This window comes from Heterodontus francisci, chromosome 29, assembly GCF_036365525.1.
Source record: "Heterodontus francisci isolate sHetFra1 chromosome 29, sHetFra1.hap1, whole genome shotgun sequence".
Classification (NCBI taxonomy): Eukaryota; Metazoa; Chordata; class Chondrichthyes; order Heterodontiformes; family Heterodontidae; genus Heterodontus; species Heterodontus francisci.
Window position 1 is genome coordinate 65117530 of NC_090399.1, and position 16884 is coordinate 65134413.

Below are 16884 nucleotides of genomic sequence, written 5' to 3' on the forward strand. Positions count from 1 at the left end.
AGGCTTTGGGGAGTCAGAAGGTGAGTTACTCGCCGCAGGATTCCTAGGCTCTGACCTGCTCTTGTAGCCATAGTATTTATATGGCTACTCCAGTTCAGTTTCTGGCCAATGGTAACCCCTACCGGCAGGACAGACCCACCAGAGTTGGCGGCACGGTGATATATAATCAGGAGGGAGTTGCCTGGGAGTCCTCAACATCGACTCTGGACCCCATGAGGTCACATGGCATCAGGGCAAACGTGGGCAAGGAAACCTACTGCTGATTACCACCTACCGTCCTCCCTCAGCTGAGGAATCAGTGGTTCTCCATGGAAGAAGCACTGAGGGTGGCAAGTGCGCAGAATGTGCTCTAGGTGGGGGACTTCAATGTCCATTACCAAGAGTGGTTCGGTAGCACCACTACTGACCGAGCTGGCCGAGTCCTAAAGGACATAACCGCTAGACTGGGTCTGCGGCAGGTGGTGGGGGGACCAACAAGAGGGAAAAACATACTTGACCTCATCCTCACCAATCTGCCTGCTGCGGATGCATCTGTCCATGGCAGTATTGGTAGGAGTGACCACCGCACAGTCTTTGTGGCGACGAAATCCCCTCCATTGTGTAGTGTGGCACTATCACCATGCTAAATGGGATAGATTTCGAACAGATCTAGCAATGCAAAACTGGGCATCCATGAGATGCTATGGGCCACCAGCAGCAGAATTGTACTCAACCACAATCTGTAACCCCATGGCCTGGCATATCCCCCACTATAACATTACCATCAAGCCAGGAGACCAACCCTGGTTCAATGAAGAGTGCAGGAGGGCATGCCAGGAGCAGCACCAGGCATACCTCAAAATGAGATGTCAACCTGGTGAAGCTACAACCCAGGACTACTTGCATACCAAACTGCATAAGCAGCATGTGATAGACAGAGCTAAGCGATCCCATAACCAACGGATCAGATCTAAGCTCTGCAGTTTTGCCACATCCAGCTGTGAATGGTGGTGGACAATTAAACAACTAACTGGAGGAGGTGGCTCCACAAATATCCCCATCCTCAATGATGGGGGAGCCCAGCACATCAGTGCGAAAGATAAGGCTGAAGCATTTGCAACAATCTTCAGCCAGAAGTGCGGAGTTGATGATCCACCTCGGCCTCCTCCTGAAGTCCCCAGCATCACAGATGCCAGACTTCAGCCAATTCGATTCATTCCACATGATATCAAGAAATGACTGAAGGCATTGGATACTGCAAAAGCTGTGGGTCCTGACAATATTCCGGCAATAGTACTGAAGACCTGTGCTCCAGAACTTGCCGCGCCCCTAGCCAAGCTGTTCCAGTACAGCTACAACACTGGCATCTACCCTGCAATGTGGAAAATTGTTCAGGGTATGTCCTGTACACAAAAAGTAGGACAAGTCCAACCCGGCCAATTACCGCCCCATCAGCCTACTCTCAATCATCAGTAAAGTGATGGAAGGTGTCATCAACAGTGCCATCAAGTGGCACTTGCTTAGCAATAACCTGCTCAGTGAAGCTCAGTTTGGGTATTGCCAGGGCCACTCAGCTGCTGACCTCATTACAGCCTTGGTTCCAATGGGGACAAAAGAGCTGAACTCAAGAGGTGAGGTGAGAGTGACTGCACTTGACATCAAGGCAGCATTTGACCAAGTATGGCATGAAGGAGCCCTAGCAAACCTGAAGTCAATGGGAATCAGGGGGAAAACTCTGCTGGTTGGAGTCATCCCTAACGCAAAAGAAGATGGTTGTGGTTGTTGGAGGTCAATCATCTGAGCTCCAGGACATCATTGCAGGAGTTCCTCAGGGTAGTGTCCCAGGCCCAACCATCTTCAGCTGCTTCATCAATGACCTTCCTTCAATCATAAGGTCAGAAGTGGGGATGTTCGCTAATGATTGCACAATGTTCAGCGCCATTCGCGACTCCTCAGATACTGAAGCAGTCTGTGTAGAAATGCAGCAAGACCTGGATAATATCCAGGCTTGGGCTGTTAAGTGGCAAGTAACATTCGTGCCACACAAGTGCCAGGCAATGACCATCTCCAACAAGAGAGAATCTAACCATCTTCCCCTGACATTCAACGACATTCCCCCATTATCAACATCCTGGGGGTTACCATTGACCAGAAACTGAACTGGAGTAGCCATATAAATACCGTGGCTGCAAGTGCAGGTCAGAGGCTAGGAATCCTGCAGCGAGTAACTCACCTCCTGACTCCCCAAAACCTGTGTACCATCTACAAGGCACAAGTCCTCAGACAGCACCTTCCAAACCCGCGACCTCTACCACCTGGAAGGACAAGGGCAGCAGATGCATGGGAACACCACCACCTGCAAGTTCCCCTCCAAGCCACACACAATCCTGACTTGGAACTATATCACTGTTCCTTCACTGTCGCTGGGTCAAAATCCTGGAACTCCCTTCCTAACAGCACTGTGGATGTACCTACCCCATATGGACTGCAGCGGTTCAAGAAGGTGGCTCACCACCACCTTCTCTAGGGCAATTAGGGATGTGCAATAAATGCTGGCCTAGCCAGTGATGACCACATCCCATGAAACGAATAAATGAAAAAAACATTTAATCCAGGTTCCACCCCGAGCTGTAGTATTCAACCCAGGTTAAACTCTGAGAGGCAGCATTTAACCCAGGTTAAACCCTGTTACGACCAAGGCAGGAGGGGTGCTTTGCTAATTCAGTCCAACTTCTCCACATGTCACAACATATACTTACATTTTCCGACTTACCGAAACAGTCGATTATATGCTCTATTTTCCCCCAGAATAAAGCAGACCAACCAGGTTTCTTTCATAAACAACAAAATTATCCATTTATTATAATAATATTATAATAAATTAGGGCAGCACAGTGGCGCAGTGGTTAGCACCGCAGCCTCACAGCTCCAGCGACCCGGGTTCAGTTCTGGGTACTGCCTGTGTGGAGTTTGCAAGTTCTCCCTGTGACTGCGTGGGTTTTCGCCCGGTGCTCCGGTTTCCTCCCACATGCCAAAGACTTGCAGGTTGATAGATAAATTGGCCATTATAAATTGCCCCTAGTATAGGTAGATGGTAGGGGAATTGAGGTAAGGTGGGGATGTGGTAGGAATATGGGAATAATATAGGATTAGTATAAATGGGTGGTTGATGGTCGGCACTGACTCAGTGGGCCAAAGGGCCTGTTTCAGTGCTGTATCTCTAAATAAAATAAATATAAACCAAGTCTTAAACAATAATAAAGTAAAACATACACACAAATTAAAAAATTAAAGCCCCTTATTTATCCTAGACCTCACACACACACACATACAGAACTTGTTAAACGGGAAAATATAAAAGGAAGTTTTGTTTACAGCTGTTACAAAGAAATAGAAGGAATAATTTAAAAAACCACTTCGGCTGAAAATAAGGTATGGAAGGAAGTCCTTTGATTTGGTGAGGTGTCCCAAAGGCGAATAAGTGGCTGTCAATAGGATCTTCCCAGAACAGTTCTTTCCAGGCGATGTTGGTGATCAGTTTGGGTAGGCTTCCAAGAGAGCAGGTACAGACGGTTTCAGTCAGGTTGCAGCTACAGAAGGCTTCAAATAAGTTTTACAGCAGGGAGGTAGCAAAAAAAGTTTCAGTTGCACACATTGGACATGCAAGTTCTTTAATCGTGCAGGCTTTCTTCAAATACAGGAGGAAAAGATGCAGGACTTCTTTTCAAGAGAAAGAGGTGAGCTGTGTTCTCCCGGCATGTAAGGAACAAAACTTCTTCTGTTTTCAGGCCAAACACCAACTGGCTTCATTAACAGTTCAAAATGAAACTAAAACATGTCCTGTGACATCTATAAATCTTGGCTTGTCATCTTTCTTCAAACATTTTTCCAGGAAAAACAATCCCTGCTGGGTTCTTTGAAAACAGCTGCCTATCAGTAAGTGTTTACTCTCAGGTCAAACCCTCTGGTGACCTTCCTTTATAAAAAAACACACAGTTCAGCTTCTTCATGATTCCAGATGAATCAATTTCCATAACATATTTTAAATAAGAAATGGAAGAAATCTTGTAACAACCTTGAGGGGCAATACTTAACCCAGGTTAAACCCTAAAGAGCAGTATTTAATCCAAGTAAAACAACGAGGGGCAGTATTTAACCTAGGTTAAACCCAGGGAGCAGTATTTAACCCAGGTTAAACCCCGAGGGGCAGTATTTAACCCAGGTTAAACCTGAGGGGCAGTATTTAACCTAGGTTAAACCCGGGGGGGGGGGGCAGTATTTAACCCAGGTTAAACCCCAAGTGTGGTATTTAACCCAGGTTAAACCCCGAAGAGCAGTATTTAATCCAGGTTAAACCCGTGGTGTTGTATTCAACGATGGTTAAACCCTGAGGTGCAGTATTTATCCCAGGTTAAACCCCGAAGAGCAGTATTTAATCCAGGTTAAACCCGTGGTGTTGTATTCAACCCAGGTTAAACCCTGAGGTGCAGTATTTAACCCAGGTTAAACCCCGAGGTGCAGTATTTAACCCAGGTTAAACCCCGCAGTGCATTATTAAATCTAGGGTAAATACTGAGGTGCGGTATTTAACCCAGTTTAAACCCCAAGGTGCTATATTTAACTCTAGCGAAACTCTGAGGTGCAGCAGATAATCCAGGTCAAATACTGCACCAGTTCTGGGTGCCGCACTTTAGGAAGGATGTGAAGGCATTAGAGGGAGTGCAAAAAAGATTCACGAGAATGGTTCCAGAGATGAGGATTACAAAAGTTGGGACTGTTTTCCTTGGAGAAGAGAAGGCTGAGAGGTGATTTAATAGAGGTATTCAAAATCATGAGGGGTCTGGACAGAGTAGATAGAGAGAAACAATATAAAATAAAGGGTACAATTCTAAAGGGGGTGCAGGAGCAGAGGGATCTGGGTGTATATGTGCATAAGTCATTGAAGGTGGCAGGACATTGAGAGAGCGATGAATAAAACATACAGCATCCTGGGCTTTATTAATAGGAGCATAGAGTGCAAGAGGAAGGAAGTTATGTTGAACTTGAATAAGACACCAGTTCAGCCTCAGCTGGAGTATTGCATCCACTGCTGGGCGTGCACTTGAGGAAAGACGTGAGGGCATTGGAGAGATTACAGAAAAGATTCATGAGAATTGTTCCAGGGATGAGTAATTTCAGTTATGAAAATAGGTTGGAGAAGTTAGGACTGTTTTCCTTGGAGAAGAGAAGGCTGAGAGGTGATTTGATAGAGGTATTCAAAATCATGGGGGGTCTGGACAGAGTAGATAGAGAGAAACTGTTCCCACTCGTGAAAGGATCGAGAACGAGAGGGCACAGATTTAAAGTAATTGGTAAGAGAAGCAAAATTGACTGGAATGCGCTGCCTGAGAATGTGGTGGAGGCAGGTTCAATTGAAGAATTCACAAGGGAATTAGACAATGATATGAGAAGGAAGAATGTGCAGGGTTACAGGGAGAAGGCAGGAGAATTGCATGAGGTGAATTGCTCTTTCGGAGAGCTAGTGCAGACACGATGGGCTGAATGGCCACCTTCTGTGCTGTAACGATTCTGTGGTCCCATGATATTCAATCCAGGTTAAACTGTGAGGTGCAGTATGTAACTTGGGTTTCGCTCTCTCTCTATTTCAGACTGAGTACTGGCTCCTGGACTGAAGATGACTCTTTCCACTTCTCTGATCTATTTGCCCCTGCTGGATGTTATTGCCACCTGGGTCCTGAACCACAGTCTGCAATTATGGGGCCGGTCTGAGCCGGTGCTGGGGCTCTGGCTCATCTCCCTGCTGCGGTGGGGTCTACTGTCTGCCTCACTCCAAGCCTTCACCCGCTGGCTATCTGGGCTCCCGGCCTGGCTTCGGTCGAAGGAGCTGTACTTGATGCTGAATATCTCCTGCCTGCTCACTCCAGTGTACGTCAGCCTGACATTGGCTGCTCATTCTCCCTCCGACGAGCTCCTGCACGGACCCCACAGCTGGAGTGCGCTGGCCCTCAACTATGGCACCACAGGCCTGGCCTTCATCCTCTGCCAGCGCTTTCTCCCACACTCCCCGAGGAAGGACTCAGCGGAGGAGGTGAAGTCAGGGGCCACCTTGGCCAGACTGCTGTCCTATATGAAGCCGGATATTGGCCGCTTCCTCCTCGTGGCCGTCTTCCTGGTACTGTCATCGTTGGGTAAGGTTGACACTGGCATTGCTGACTGGGCACCGAGTGGTGGGTGGTGTGGGGGATGGTCACGGCCATTAAGTGGAGCTCGGAGATTGGGGGGAGAGGTTGGGTCAGGAGATGGACGGACTAGGTGGGGTTGGGAGGGACAAACATTCTAGGTCAGGGGTCAGGAGCAGGTCAGGGGTGGATGGGATGAGTGTGTGTTGGGAGATGGTTGAAGGGTCAGGTGGGGGTCAAGGGTCAGAATACAGACAGGGTGGATGGAGAGGGTGGGAGAATGGGTCTGGTAGTTTAACATCCATTCAAAGAGGGCTCAAAACATCGACTCCATCCCCCTAACAGGCCACTGTCTGACTATTTGCAACCTTCGTGTCGTATTTCACCCTGAGCTGAACTTCTAACCACATATCTGCACCGTCACTGAGATCCCTACATCCACCTCTGTAACATCACCCAACTTTGCTCCCACTTCAGATCATCTGCTGCTGAAACCCTCATTCATTCCTTCGTTACCTCCAGTCTTGACTATTCCAACACAATCCTGGCTGCTCTCCCACATTCTACTCTCCATAAACTTGAGATCATCCAAAGGTCTGCTACCTGTATCCTAACTCACACTGAGTCCCGTTCCCCTCTCACCCCTGTGCTCGCTGACCCACACTGGCTCCCAGTTAAACAATGTCTCCATTTTAAAATGCTCATCCTTGTTTTCAAATCCCTCCAAGGCCTCGCCCCTCCCTATCTCTATAATCTCCTCCAGCCCTAAAACCCTCCGAGATATCTGTGCACCTCTAATCCTGGCCTTTTGAACAACCCTGATTTTAATCGCTCCACTATTGGTGTCCGTGCCTTCAGCTGCCGAGACCCTAAGCTCTGGAATACCCTCCCGACACCTCTCCACATCACCACATTAAAAGCCATCACTGTGAACAATACTTAGGTCATTTGGCCCTCCTAATGTGCCTGTTTGGGGCTCACACTTTGGTTCGGTCTCTGTCGAGCACTGTGTCTCTCTATATTAAAAGTACAGGTTGGGTTGTTTCAGTGTGCTGAAGGGTCTGTGAACTGACTGGATGATTAGTGATTATTGATCAGAGTCTTGCTTCCCATGTTTCCAGGGGAGATGGCGATACCCTATTACACTGGGCGGATGACAGACTGGGTGATGAATCAAGATAACCCATCAGCATTCACCAACTCCATCATGGCGATGTCCCTGATCACCAGCGCAAGGTACATGTAATGCTCTTGTGCACCCACTGATTCCTGTTTCTCTGCCTCACACAGTGCGGTGTTTGTTACCCCAGTGATTCCTGTTTCTCGATCTCACACAGTGCAGTGTTTGTTACCACAGTGATTCCTGTTTCTCTGCCTCACACAGTGCGGTGTTTGTTACCCCAGTGATTCCTGTTTCTTTGTCTCACACAGTGCAGTGTTTGTTACCCCAGTGATTCCTGTTTCTTTGTCCCACACAGTGCAGTGTTTGTTACCCCAGTGATTCCTGTTTCTCTGCCTCACACAGTGCAGTGTTTGTTACCCCAGTGATTCCTGTTTCTTTGTCCCACACAGTGCAGTGTTTGTTACCCCAGTGATTCCTGTTTCTTTGTTTCACACAGTGCAGTGTTTGTGACCCCAGTGATTCCTTTTTCTTTGTCTCACACAGTGCAGTGTTTGTGACCCCAGTGATTCCTGTTTCTTTGTCCCACACAGTGCAGTGTTTGTTACCCCAGTGATTCCTGTTTCTTTGTTTCACACAGTGCAGTGTTTGTACCACAGTGATTCCTGTTTCTCTGCCTCACACAGTGCGGTGTTTGTTACCACAGTGATTCCTGTTTCTCTGCCTCACACAGTGCGGTGTTTGTTACCCCAGTGATTCCTGTTTCTTTGTCTCACACAGTGCAGTGTTTGTTACCCCAGTGATTCCTGTTTCTTTGTCTCACACAGTGCAGTGTTTGTTACCCCAGTGATTCCTGTTTCTCTGCCTCACACAGTGCAGTGTTTGTTACCCCAGTGATTCCTGTTTCTTTGTTTCACACAGTGCAGTGTTTGTTAACCCAGTGACTCCTGTTTCTTTGTTTCACACAGTGCAGTGTTTGTGACCCCAGTGACTCCTGTTTCTCTGTCTCACACAGTGCAGTGTTTGTGACCCCAGTGATTCCTGTTTCTTTGTCCCACACAGTGCAGTGTTTGTTACCCCAGTGATTCCTGTTTCTTTGTCCCACACAGTGCAGTGTTTGTTAACCCAGTGATTCCTGTTTCTTTGTTTCACACAGTGCAGTGTTTGTGACCCCAGTGATTCCTGTTTCTTTGTCTCACACAGTGCAGTGTTTGTTACCCCAGTGATTCCTGTTTCTTTGTCTCACACAGTGCAGTGTTTGTTACCCCAGTGATTCCTGTTTCTTTGTTTCACACAGTGCAGTGTTTGTTACCCCAGTGACTCCTGTTTCTTTGTCCCACACAGTGCAGTGTTTGTGACCCCAGTGATTCCTGTTTCTTTGTCCCACACAGTGCAGTGTTTGTTACCCCAGTGATTCCTGTTTCTTTGTTTCACACAGTGCAGTGTTTGTGACCCCAGTGATTCCTGTTTCTTTGTCTCACACAGTGCAGTGTTTGTGACCCCAGTGATTCCTGTTTCTTTGTCCCACACAGTGCAGTGTTTGTTAACCCAGTGATTCCTGTTTCTTTGTCCCACACAGTGCAGTGTTTGTTACCCCAGTGATTCCTGTTTCTTTGTTTCACACAGTGCAGTGTTTGTGACCCCAGTGATTCCTGTTTCTTTGTCTCACACAGTGCAGTGTTTGTGACCCCAGTGATTCCTGTTTCTTTGTCCCACACAGTGCAGTGTTTGTTACCCCAGTGATTCCTGTTTCTTTGTTTCACACAGTGCAGTGTTTGTTAACCCAGTGACTCCTGTTTCTCTGTCTCACACAGTGCAGTGTTTGTGACCCCAGTGATTCCTGTTTCTTTGTCCCACACAGTGCAGTGTTTGTTACCCCAGTGATTCCTGTTTCTTTGTTTCACACAGTGCAGTGTTTGTTACCCCAGTGATTCCTGTTTCTTTGTCTCACACAGTGCAGTGTTTGTGACCCCAGTGATTCCTGTTTCTTTGTCTCACACAGTGCAGTGTTTGTGACCCCAGTGATTCCTGTTTCTTTGTCCCACACAGTGCAGTGTTTGTTACCCCAGTGATTCCTGTTTCTTTGTCTCACACAGTGCAGTGTTTGTTAACCCAGTGATTCCTGTTTCTTTGTCTCACACAGTGCAGTGTTTGTTACCCCAGTGATTCCTGTTTCTTTGTCTCACACAGTGCAGTGTTTGTTACCCCAGTGATTCCTGTTTCTTTGTCTCACACAGTGCAGTGTTTGTTACCCCAGTGACTCCTGTTTCTTTGTTTCACACAGTGCAGTGTTTGTGACCCCAGTGATTCCTGTTTCTTTGTTTCACACAGTGCAGTGTTTGTTACCCCAGTGATTCCTGTTTCTTTGTCCCACACAGTGCAGTGTTTGTTACCCCAGTGATTCCTGTTTCTTTGTTTCACACAGTGCAGTGTTTGTTACCCCAGTGATTCCTGTTTCTTTGTTTCACACAGTGCAGTGTTTGTTACCCCAGTGACTCCTGTTTCTTTGTTTCACACAGTGCAGTGTTTGTGACCCGAGTGATTCTTGTTTCTTTGTTTCACACAGTGCAGTGTTTGTTACCCCAGTGACTCCTGTTTCTTTGTTTCACACAGTGCAGTGTTTGTTACCCCAGTGATTCCTGTTTCGTTGTCTCACACAGTGCAGTGTTTGTTACCCCAGTGACTCCTGTTTCTTTGTTTCACACAGTGCAGTGTTTGTGACCCGAGTGATTCCTGTTTCTTTGTTTCACACAGTGCAGTGTTTGTGACCCGAGTGATTCCTGTTTCTTTGTTTCACACAGTGCAGTGTTTGTTACCCCAGTGATTCCTGTTTCTTTGTTTCACACAGTGCAGTGTTTGTGACCACAGTGATTCCTGTTTCTTTGTTTCACACAGTGCAGTGTTTGTTACCCCAGTGACTCCTGTTTCTTTGTTTCACACAGTGCTTTGACAGAGTTTATCTGTGACTGTATCTATAATGTTACAATGACGGGAATCCACACTCGTATCCAGAGCTCTGTGTTTCGATCCGTGGTGCGACAAGAAATTGCCTTCTTTGACACTGTGCATACAGGTAAGAGAAGATTGTCAGAGCCCAAGTGAGGAGAGAGAGAGTGTGAGACAGATATGGAGACAGAATTAGAGATAGAAAGAGAGGGAGAGAGGGACAGATAGACAGACAATGACTGGAGAGAGAGAGCGCTAAAACACAGTGATGTCTTTCATGGAGTCATAGAGTTATACAGCACAGAAACAGGCCCTTCGGCCCACCATGTCCACACCGACCATCAAGCACCAGTCTATTCTAGTCCCATTTTCCAGCACTTGGCCCGTAGCCTTATGTGCTCTGGCTTTTCAAGTGCTCATCTAAATACTTCTTAAATGTTGTAAGGGTTCCTGCCTCTACCATCATTTCAGGCAGAGAGGCAGTGACCAGAGCCAGAGAGAAACCAGAGAGAGAGGGAGGGAGACACAGTAGAAACAGAGAGAGGCAGTGAATAGAGGCAAACAGAATCCAGAAAGAGAGACAGTGAGCAGAGAGAGAGAGAAACCAGAGAGAGAGAGAGACAGTGATGACAGAGAGAGAGGCAGTGACCAGAGGCAGACAGAAACTAGAGAGAGAGTGACCAGAGACAGAGTGAGTGACTAGAGTAAGAGAGCGAGAGAGAGACAGACAGAGAGAGAGCAGTGATCAAAGACAGACAGCAATCAGAGAAAGAGAGAGACACAGTGACCAGAGACAAGACAGAAACCAGAGAGAGCGAGACAGTGACCAGAGACGAGAGAGGAACCATTGAAAGAGAGACAGTGAATAGAGAAAGAGAAGCCAGAGAGAGCGAAGAGAGACAGTGCCGAGAGACAGACAGAAACCAGATACAAGAGAGAAACCAGAGAGAGAGAGAGAGAGAGAGAGAGGCAATGACCAGAGTCAGAGACCAGAGAGAGAGAGAGAGAAAGGAGACAGGAACAGAAGAGAAAGAAAGTGAGAGACAGACAGAGAGTTCCCATTGAGAAACTCTGAGCCACAGTGACTCTCAGAACGGAATCATAGGTGGAGATTATTACACCGTGAGATGATAATTTGGAAAAGAGAATTGGTTATGTTCATTTCTGGTTTTATAGTACAATATGTACGGCAATACGATATAAATATTTCTTACTTCAGGGATTACAGAAACACATATCAATAATTATCAATGAGCAGCTATCCTGATATTACAGTCAGACAACAAACAGGTTTTTGAATTTAGCTCTTTGTGTGTTGCCCAGGTGACATCACATCACGTATCACCACAGATACAAACACAATGAGTGAATCGTTAACAGAGAAGCTGAGCTTGCTGATGTGGTATCTGATGCGGGCTGTCTGTCTCCTGGCGTTTATGTTCAATCTATCCTGGAAACTCACCATCTGTACACTCATTGGGATTCCAATCATCATCATCATCCCTGAATTCACAGGAAAGTACTATCAGGTAAATTTAACAATCTTTCTATTCAGTCTCCATCATTCCCATTGAACGACTCTCTATAATAGTGTTTAATATCAGACTCATTCTCCATTAATCACTCTCTATAATACCCCTCAGTCTCTAATATCAGACTCATTCCCCATTAATCACTCTCTATAATACCCCTCAGTCTCTAATATCAGACTCATTCTCCATTAATCACTCTCTATAATACCCCTCAGTCTGTAATATCAGACTCATTCCCCATTAATCACTCTCTATAATACCCCTCAGTCTCTAATATCAGACTCATTCTCCATTAATCACTCTCTATAATACCCCTCAGTCTCTAATATCAGACTCATTCCCCATTAATCACTCTCTATAATACCCCTCAGTCTCTAATATCAGACTCATTCTCCATTAATCACTCTCTATAATACCCCTCAGTCTCTAATATCAGACTCATTCTCCATTAATCACTCTCTATAATACCCCTCAGTCTCTAATATCAGACTCATTCCCCATTAATCACTCTCTATAACACCCCTCAGTCTCTAATATCAGACTCATTCCCCATTAATCACTCTCTATAATACCCCTCAGTCTCTAATATCAGACTCATTCTCCATTAATCACTCTCTATAATACCCCTCAGTCTCTAATATCAGACTCATTCCCCATTAATCACTCTCTATAATACCCCTCAGTCTCTAATATCAGACTCATTCCCCATTAATCACTCTCTATAATACCCCTCAGTCTGTAATATCAGACTCATTCCCCATTAATCACTCTCTATAATACCCCTCAGTCTGTAATATCAGACTCATTCTCCATTAATCACTCTCTATAATACCCCTCAGTCTCTAATATCAGACTCATTCTCCATTAATCACTCTCTATAATACCCCTCAGTCTCTAATATCAGACTCATTCTCCATTAATCACTCTCTATAATACCCCTCAGTCTCTAATATCAGACTCATTCCCCATTAATCACTCTCTATAATACCCCTCAGTCTCTAATATCAGACTCATTCTCCATTAATCACTCTCTATAATACCCCTCAGTCTGTAATATCAGACTCATTCCCCATGAATCACTCTCTATAATACCACTCAGTCTCTAATATCAGACTCATTCTCCATTAATCACTGTCTATAATACCCCTCAGTCTCTAATATCAGACTCATTCTCCATTAATCACTCGCTATAATACCCCTCAGACTCTAATATCAGACTCATTCCCCATTAATCACTCTCTATAATACCCCTCAGTCTCCAATATCAGACTCATTCTCCATTAATCACTCTCTATAATACCCCTCAGTCTCTAATATCAGACTCATTCTCCATTAATCACTCTCTATAATACCCCTCAGTCTCTAATATCAGACTCATTCTCCATTAATCACTCTCTATAATACCCCTCAGTCTCTAATATCAGACTCATTCTCCATTAATCACTCTCTATAATACCCCTCAGTATCTAATATCAGACTCATTCTCCATTAATCACTCTCTATAATACCCCTCAGTCTCTAATATCAGACTCATTCTCCATTAATCACTCTCTATAATACCCCTCAGTCTGTAATATCAGACTCATTCCCCATTAATCACTCTCTATAACACCCCTCAGTCTCTAATATCAGACTCATTCTCCATTAATCACTCTCTATAATACCCCTCAGTCTGTAATATCAGACTCATTCCCCATTAATCACTCTCTATAATACCCCTCAGTCTCTAATATCAGACTCATTCCCCATTAATCACTCTCTATAATACCCCTCAGTCTCTAATATCAGACTCATTCCCCATTAATCACTCTCTATAATACCCCTCAGTCTCCAATATCAGACTCATTCTCCATTAATCACTCTCTATAATACCCCTCAGTCTCTAATATCAGACTCATTCCCCATTAATCACTCTCTATAATACCCCTCAGTCTCTAATATCAGACTCATTCCCCATTAATCACTCTCTATAATACCCCTCAGTCTCTAATATCAGACTCATTCTCCATTAATCACTCTCTATAATACCCCTCAGTCTCTAATATCAGACTCATTCCCCATTAATCACTCTCTATAATACCCCTCAGTCTCTAATATCAGACTCATTCCCCATTAATCACTCTCTATAATACCCCTCAGTCTCTAATATCAGACTCATTCTCCATTAATCACTCTCTATAATACGCCTCAGTCTCTAATATCAGACTCATTCCCCATTAATCACTCTCTATAATACCCCTCAGTCTCTAATATCAGACTCATTCTCCATTAATCACTCTCTATAATACCCCTCAGTATCTAATATCAGACTCATTCTCCATTAATCACTCTCTATAATACCCCTCAGTATCTAATATCAGACTCATTCTCCATTAATCACTCTCTATAATACCCCTCAGTCTCTAATATCAGACTCATTCCCCATTAATCACTCTCTATAATACCCCTCAGTCTGTAATATCAGACTCATTCCCCATTAATCACTCTCTATAATACCCCTCAGTCTCTAATATCAGACTCATTCTCCATTAATCACTCTCTATAATACCCCTCAGTCTCTAATATCAGACTCATTACCCATTAATCACTCTCTATAATACCCCTCAGTCTCTAATATCAGACTCATTCCCCATTAATCACTCTCTATAATACCCCTCAGTATCTAATATCAGACTCATTCTCCATTAATCACTCTCTATAATACCCCTCAGTATCTAATATCAGACTCATTCTCCATTAATCACTCTCTATAATACCCCTCAGTCTCTAATATCAGACTCATTCTCCATTAATCACTCTCTATAATACCCATCAGTCTCTAATATCAGACTCATTCCCCATTAATCACTCTCTATAATACCCCTCAGTCTCTAATATCAGACTCATTCTCCATTAATCACTCTCTATAATACCCCTCAGTCTCTAATATCAGACTCATTCTCCATTAATCACTCTCTATAATACCCCTCAGTCTCTAATATCAGACTCATTCTCCATTAATCACTCTCTATAATACCCCTCAGTCTCTAATATCAGACTCATTCCCCATTAATCACTCTCTATAATACCCCTCAGTCTCTAATATCAGACTCATTCTCCATTAATCACTCTCTATAATACCCCTCAGTCTGTAATATCAGACTCATTCTCCATTAATCACTCTCTATAATACCCCTCAGTCTCTAATATCAGACTCATTCTCCATTAATCACTCTCTATAATACCCCTCAGTCTCTAATATCAGACTCATTCCCCATTAATCACTCTCTATAATACCCCTCAGTCTCTAATATCAGACTCATTCTCCATTAATCACTCTCTATAATACCCCTCAGTCTCTAATATCAGACTCATTCTCCATTAATCACTCTCTATAATACCCCTCAGTCTCTAATATCAGACTCATTCTCCATTAATCACTCTCTATAATACCCCTCAGTCTCTAATATCAGACTCATTCTCCATTAATCACTCTCTATAATACCCCTCAGTCTCTAATATCAGACTCATTCTCCATTAATCACTCTCTATAATACCCCTCAGTCTCTAATATCAGACTCATTCCCCATTAATCACTCTCTATAATACCCCTCAGTCTCTAATATCAGACTCATTCTCCATTAATCACTCTCTATAATACCCCTCAGTCTGTAATATCAGACTCATTCCCCATTAATCACTCTCTATAATACCCCTCAGTCTCTAATATCAGACTCATTCTCCATTAATCACTCTCTATAATACCCCTCAGTCTGTAATATCAGACTCATTCTCCATTAATCACTCTCTATAATACCCCTCAGTGTCTAATATCAGACTCATTCCCCATTAATCACTCTGTATAATACCCCTCAGTCTCTAATATCAGACTCATTCTCCATTAATCACTCTCTATAATACCCCTCAGTCTCTAATATCAGACTCATTCCCCATTAATCACTCTCTATAACACCCCTCAGTCTCTAATATCAGACTCATTCTCCATTAATCACTCTCTATAATACCCCTCAGTCTCTAATATCAGACTCATTCTCCATTAATCACTCTCTATAATACCCCTCAGTCTCTGATATCAGACTCATTCTCCATTAATCACTCTCTATAATACCCCTCAGTCTCTAATATCAGACTCATTCTCCATTAATCACTTTCTATACAATGTCCCTTAGACTGGTTCCTGACCCTGGTCTGTCTCTGTGTGAGAACAATGTCCTTTCGATAGGTTCCTGACACTGGTCTGTCTCTGTGTGAGATACAATGTCCTTCAGACTGCTTCCTGACACTGGTCTGTATCTGTGTGAGATACAATGTCCTTTAGACTGGTTCCTGACCCTGGTCTGTCTCTGTGTGAGATACAATGTCCTTTGGACTGGTTCCTGACCCTGGTCTGTCTCTGTGTGAGATACAAAGTGCTTTAGACTGGTTCCTGACCCTGGTCTGTCTCTATGTGAGATACAATGTCCTTTAGACTGGTTCCTGCCCCTGGTCTGTCTCTGTGTGAGATACAAATTCCTTTAGACTGGTTCCTGACCCTGGTCTGTCTCTGTGTGAGATACAATGTCCTTTAAATTGTTTTCTGACCCTGGTCTGTCTCTGTGTGAGAACAATGTCCTTTGGACTGGTTTCTGACCCTGGTCTGTCTCTGTGTGAGATACAATGTCCTTTCAACTGGTTCCTGACCCTGGTCTGTCTCTGTGTGAGAACAATGTCCTTTAGACTGGTTCCTGACCCTGGTCTGTCTCTCTGTGAGAACAATGTCCTTTAGACTGGTTTCTGACCCTGGTCTGTCTCTGTGTGAGAACAATGTCCTTTGGACTGGTTTCTGACCCTGGTCTGTCTCTGTGTGAGATACAATGTCCTTTCAACTGGTTCCTGACCCTGATCTGTCTCTGTGTGAGAACAATGTCCTTTAGACTGGTTCCTGACCCTGGTCTGTCTCTCTGTGAGAACAATGTCCTTTAGACTGGATCCTGACCCTGGTCTGTCTCTGTGTAAGATACAATGTCCTTTAGACTGGTTCCTGATCCTGGTCTGTCTCTCTGTGAGAAGAATGTCCTTTAGACTGGTTCCTGACCCTGGTCTGTCTCTGTGTGAGAACAATATCCTTTAGACTGGTTCCTGACCCTGG

General features: G+C 44.5%; 1 protein-coding gene across 4 annotated transcripts in view; it reads left to right on the forward strand.

The window, feature by feature from the left end:
- The window catches only part of tap1 (transporter 1, ATP-binding cassette, sub-family B (MDR/TAP)), a 92633-nt gene that overhangs the window by 17004 nt on the left and 58745 nt on the right, over positions 1-16884 (forward strand). For all 4 annotated transcript variants that reach the window (XM_068008921.1, XM_068008923.1, XM_068008920.1 and 1 more), the window contains exons 3-6: positions 5628-6167; positions 7280-7394; positions 10221-10351; positions 11548-11753. In XM_068008921.1, coding sequence (XP_067865022.1) covers positions 5654-6167; positions 7280-7394; positions 10221-10351; positions 11548-11753 — 966 coding nt within the window. In that variant the 5' untranslated portion in view covers positions 5628-5653. The remainder of the gene's footprint in view (positions 1-5627; positions 6168-7279; positions 7395-10220; positions 10352-11547; positions 11754-16884) is intronic.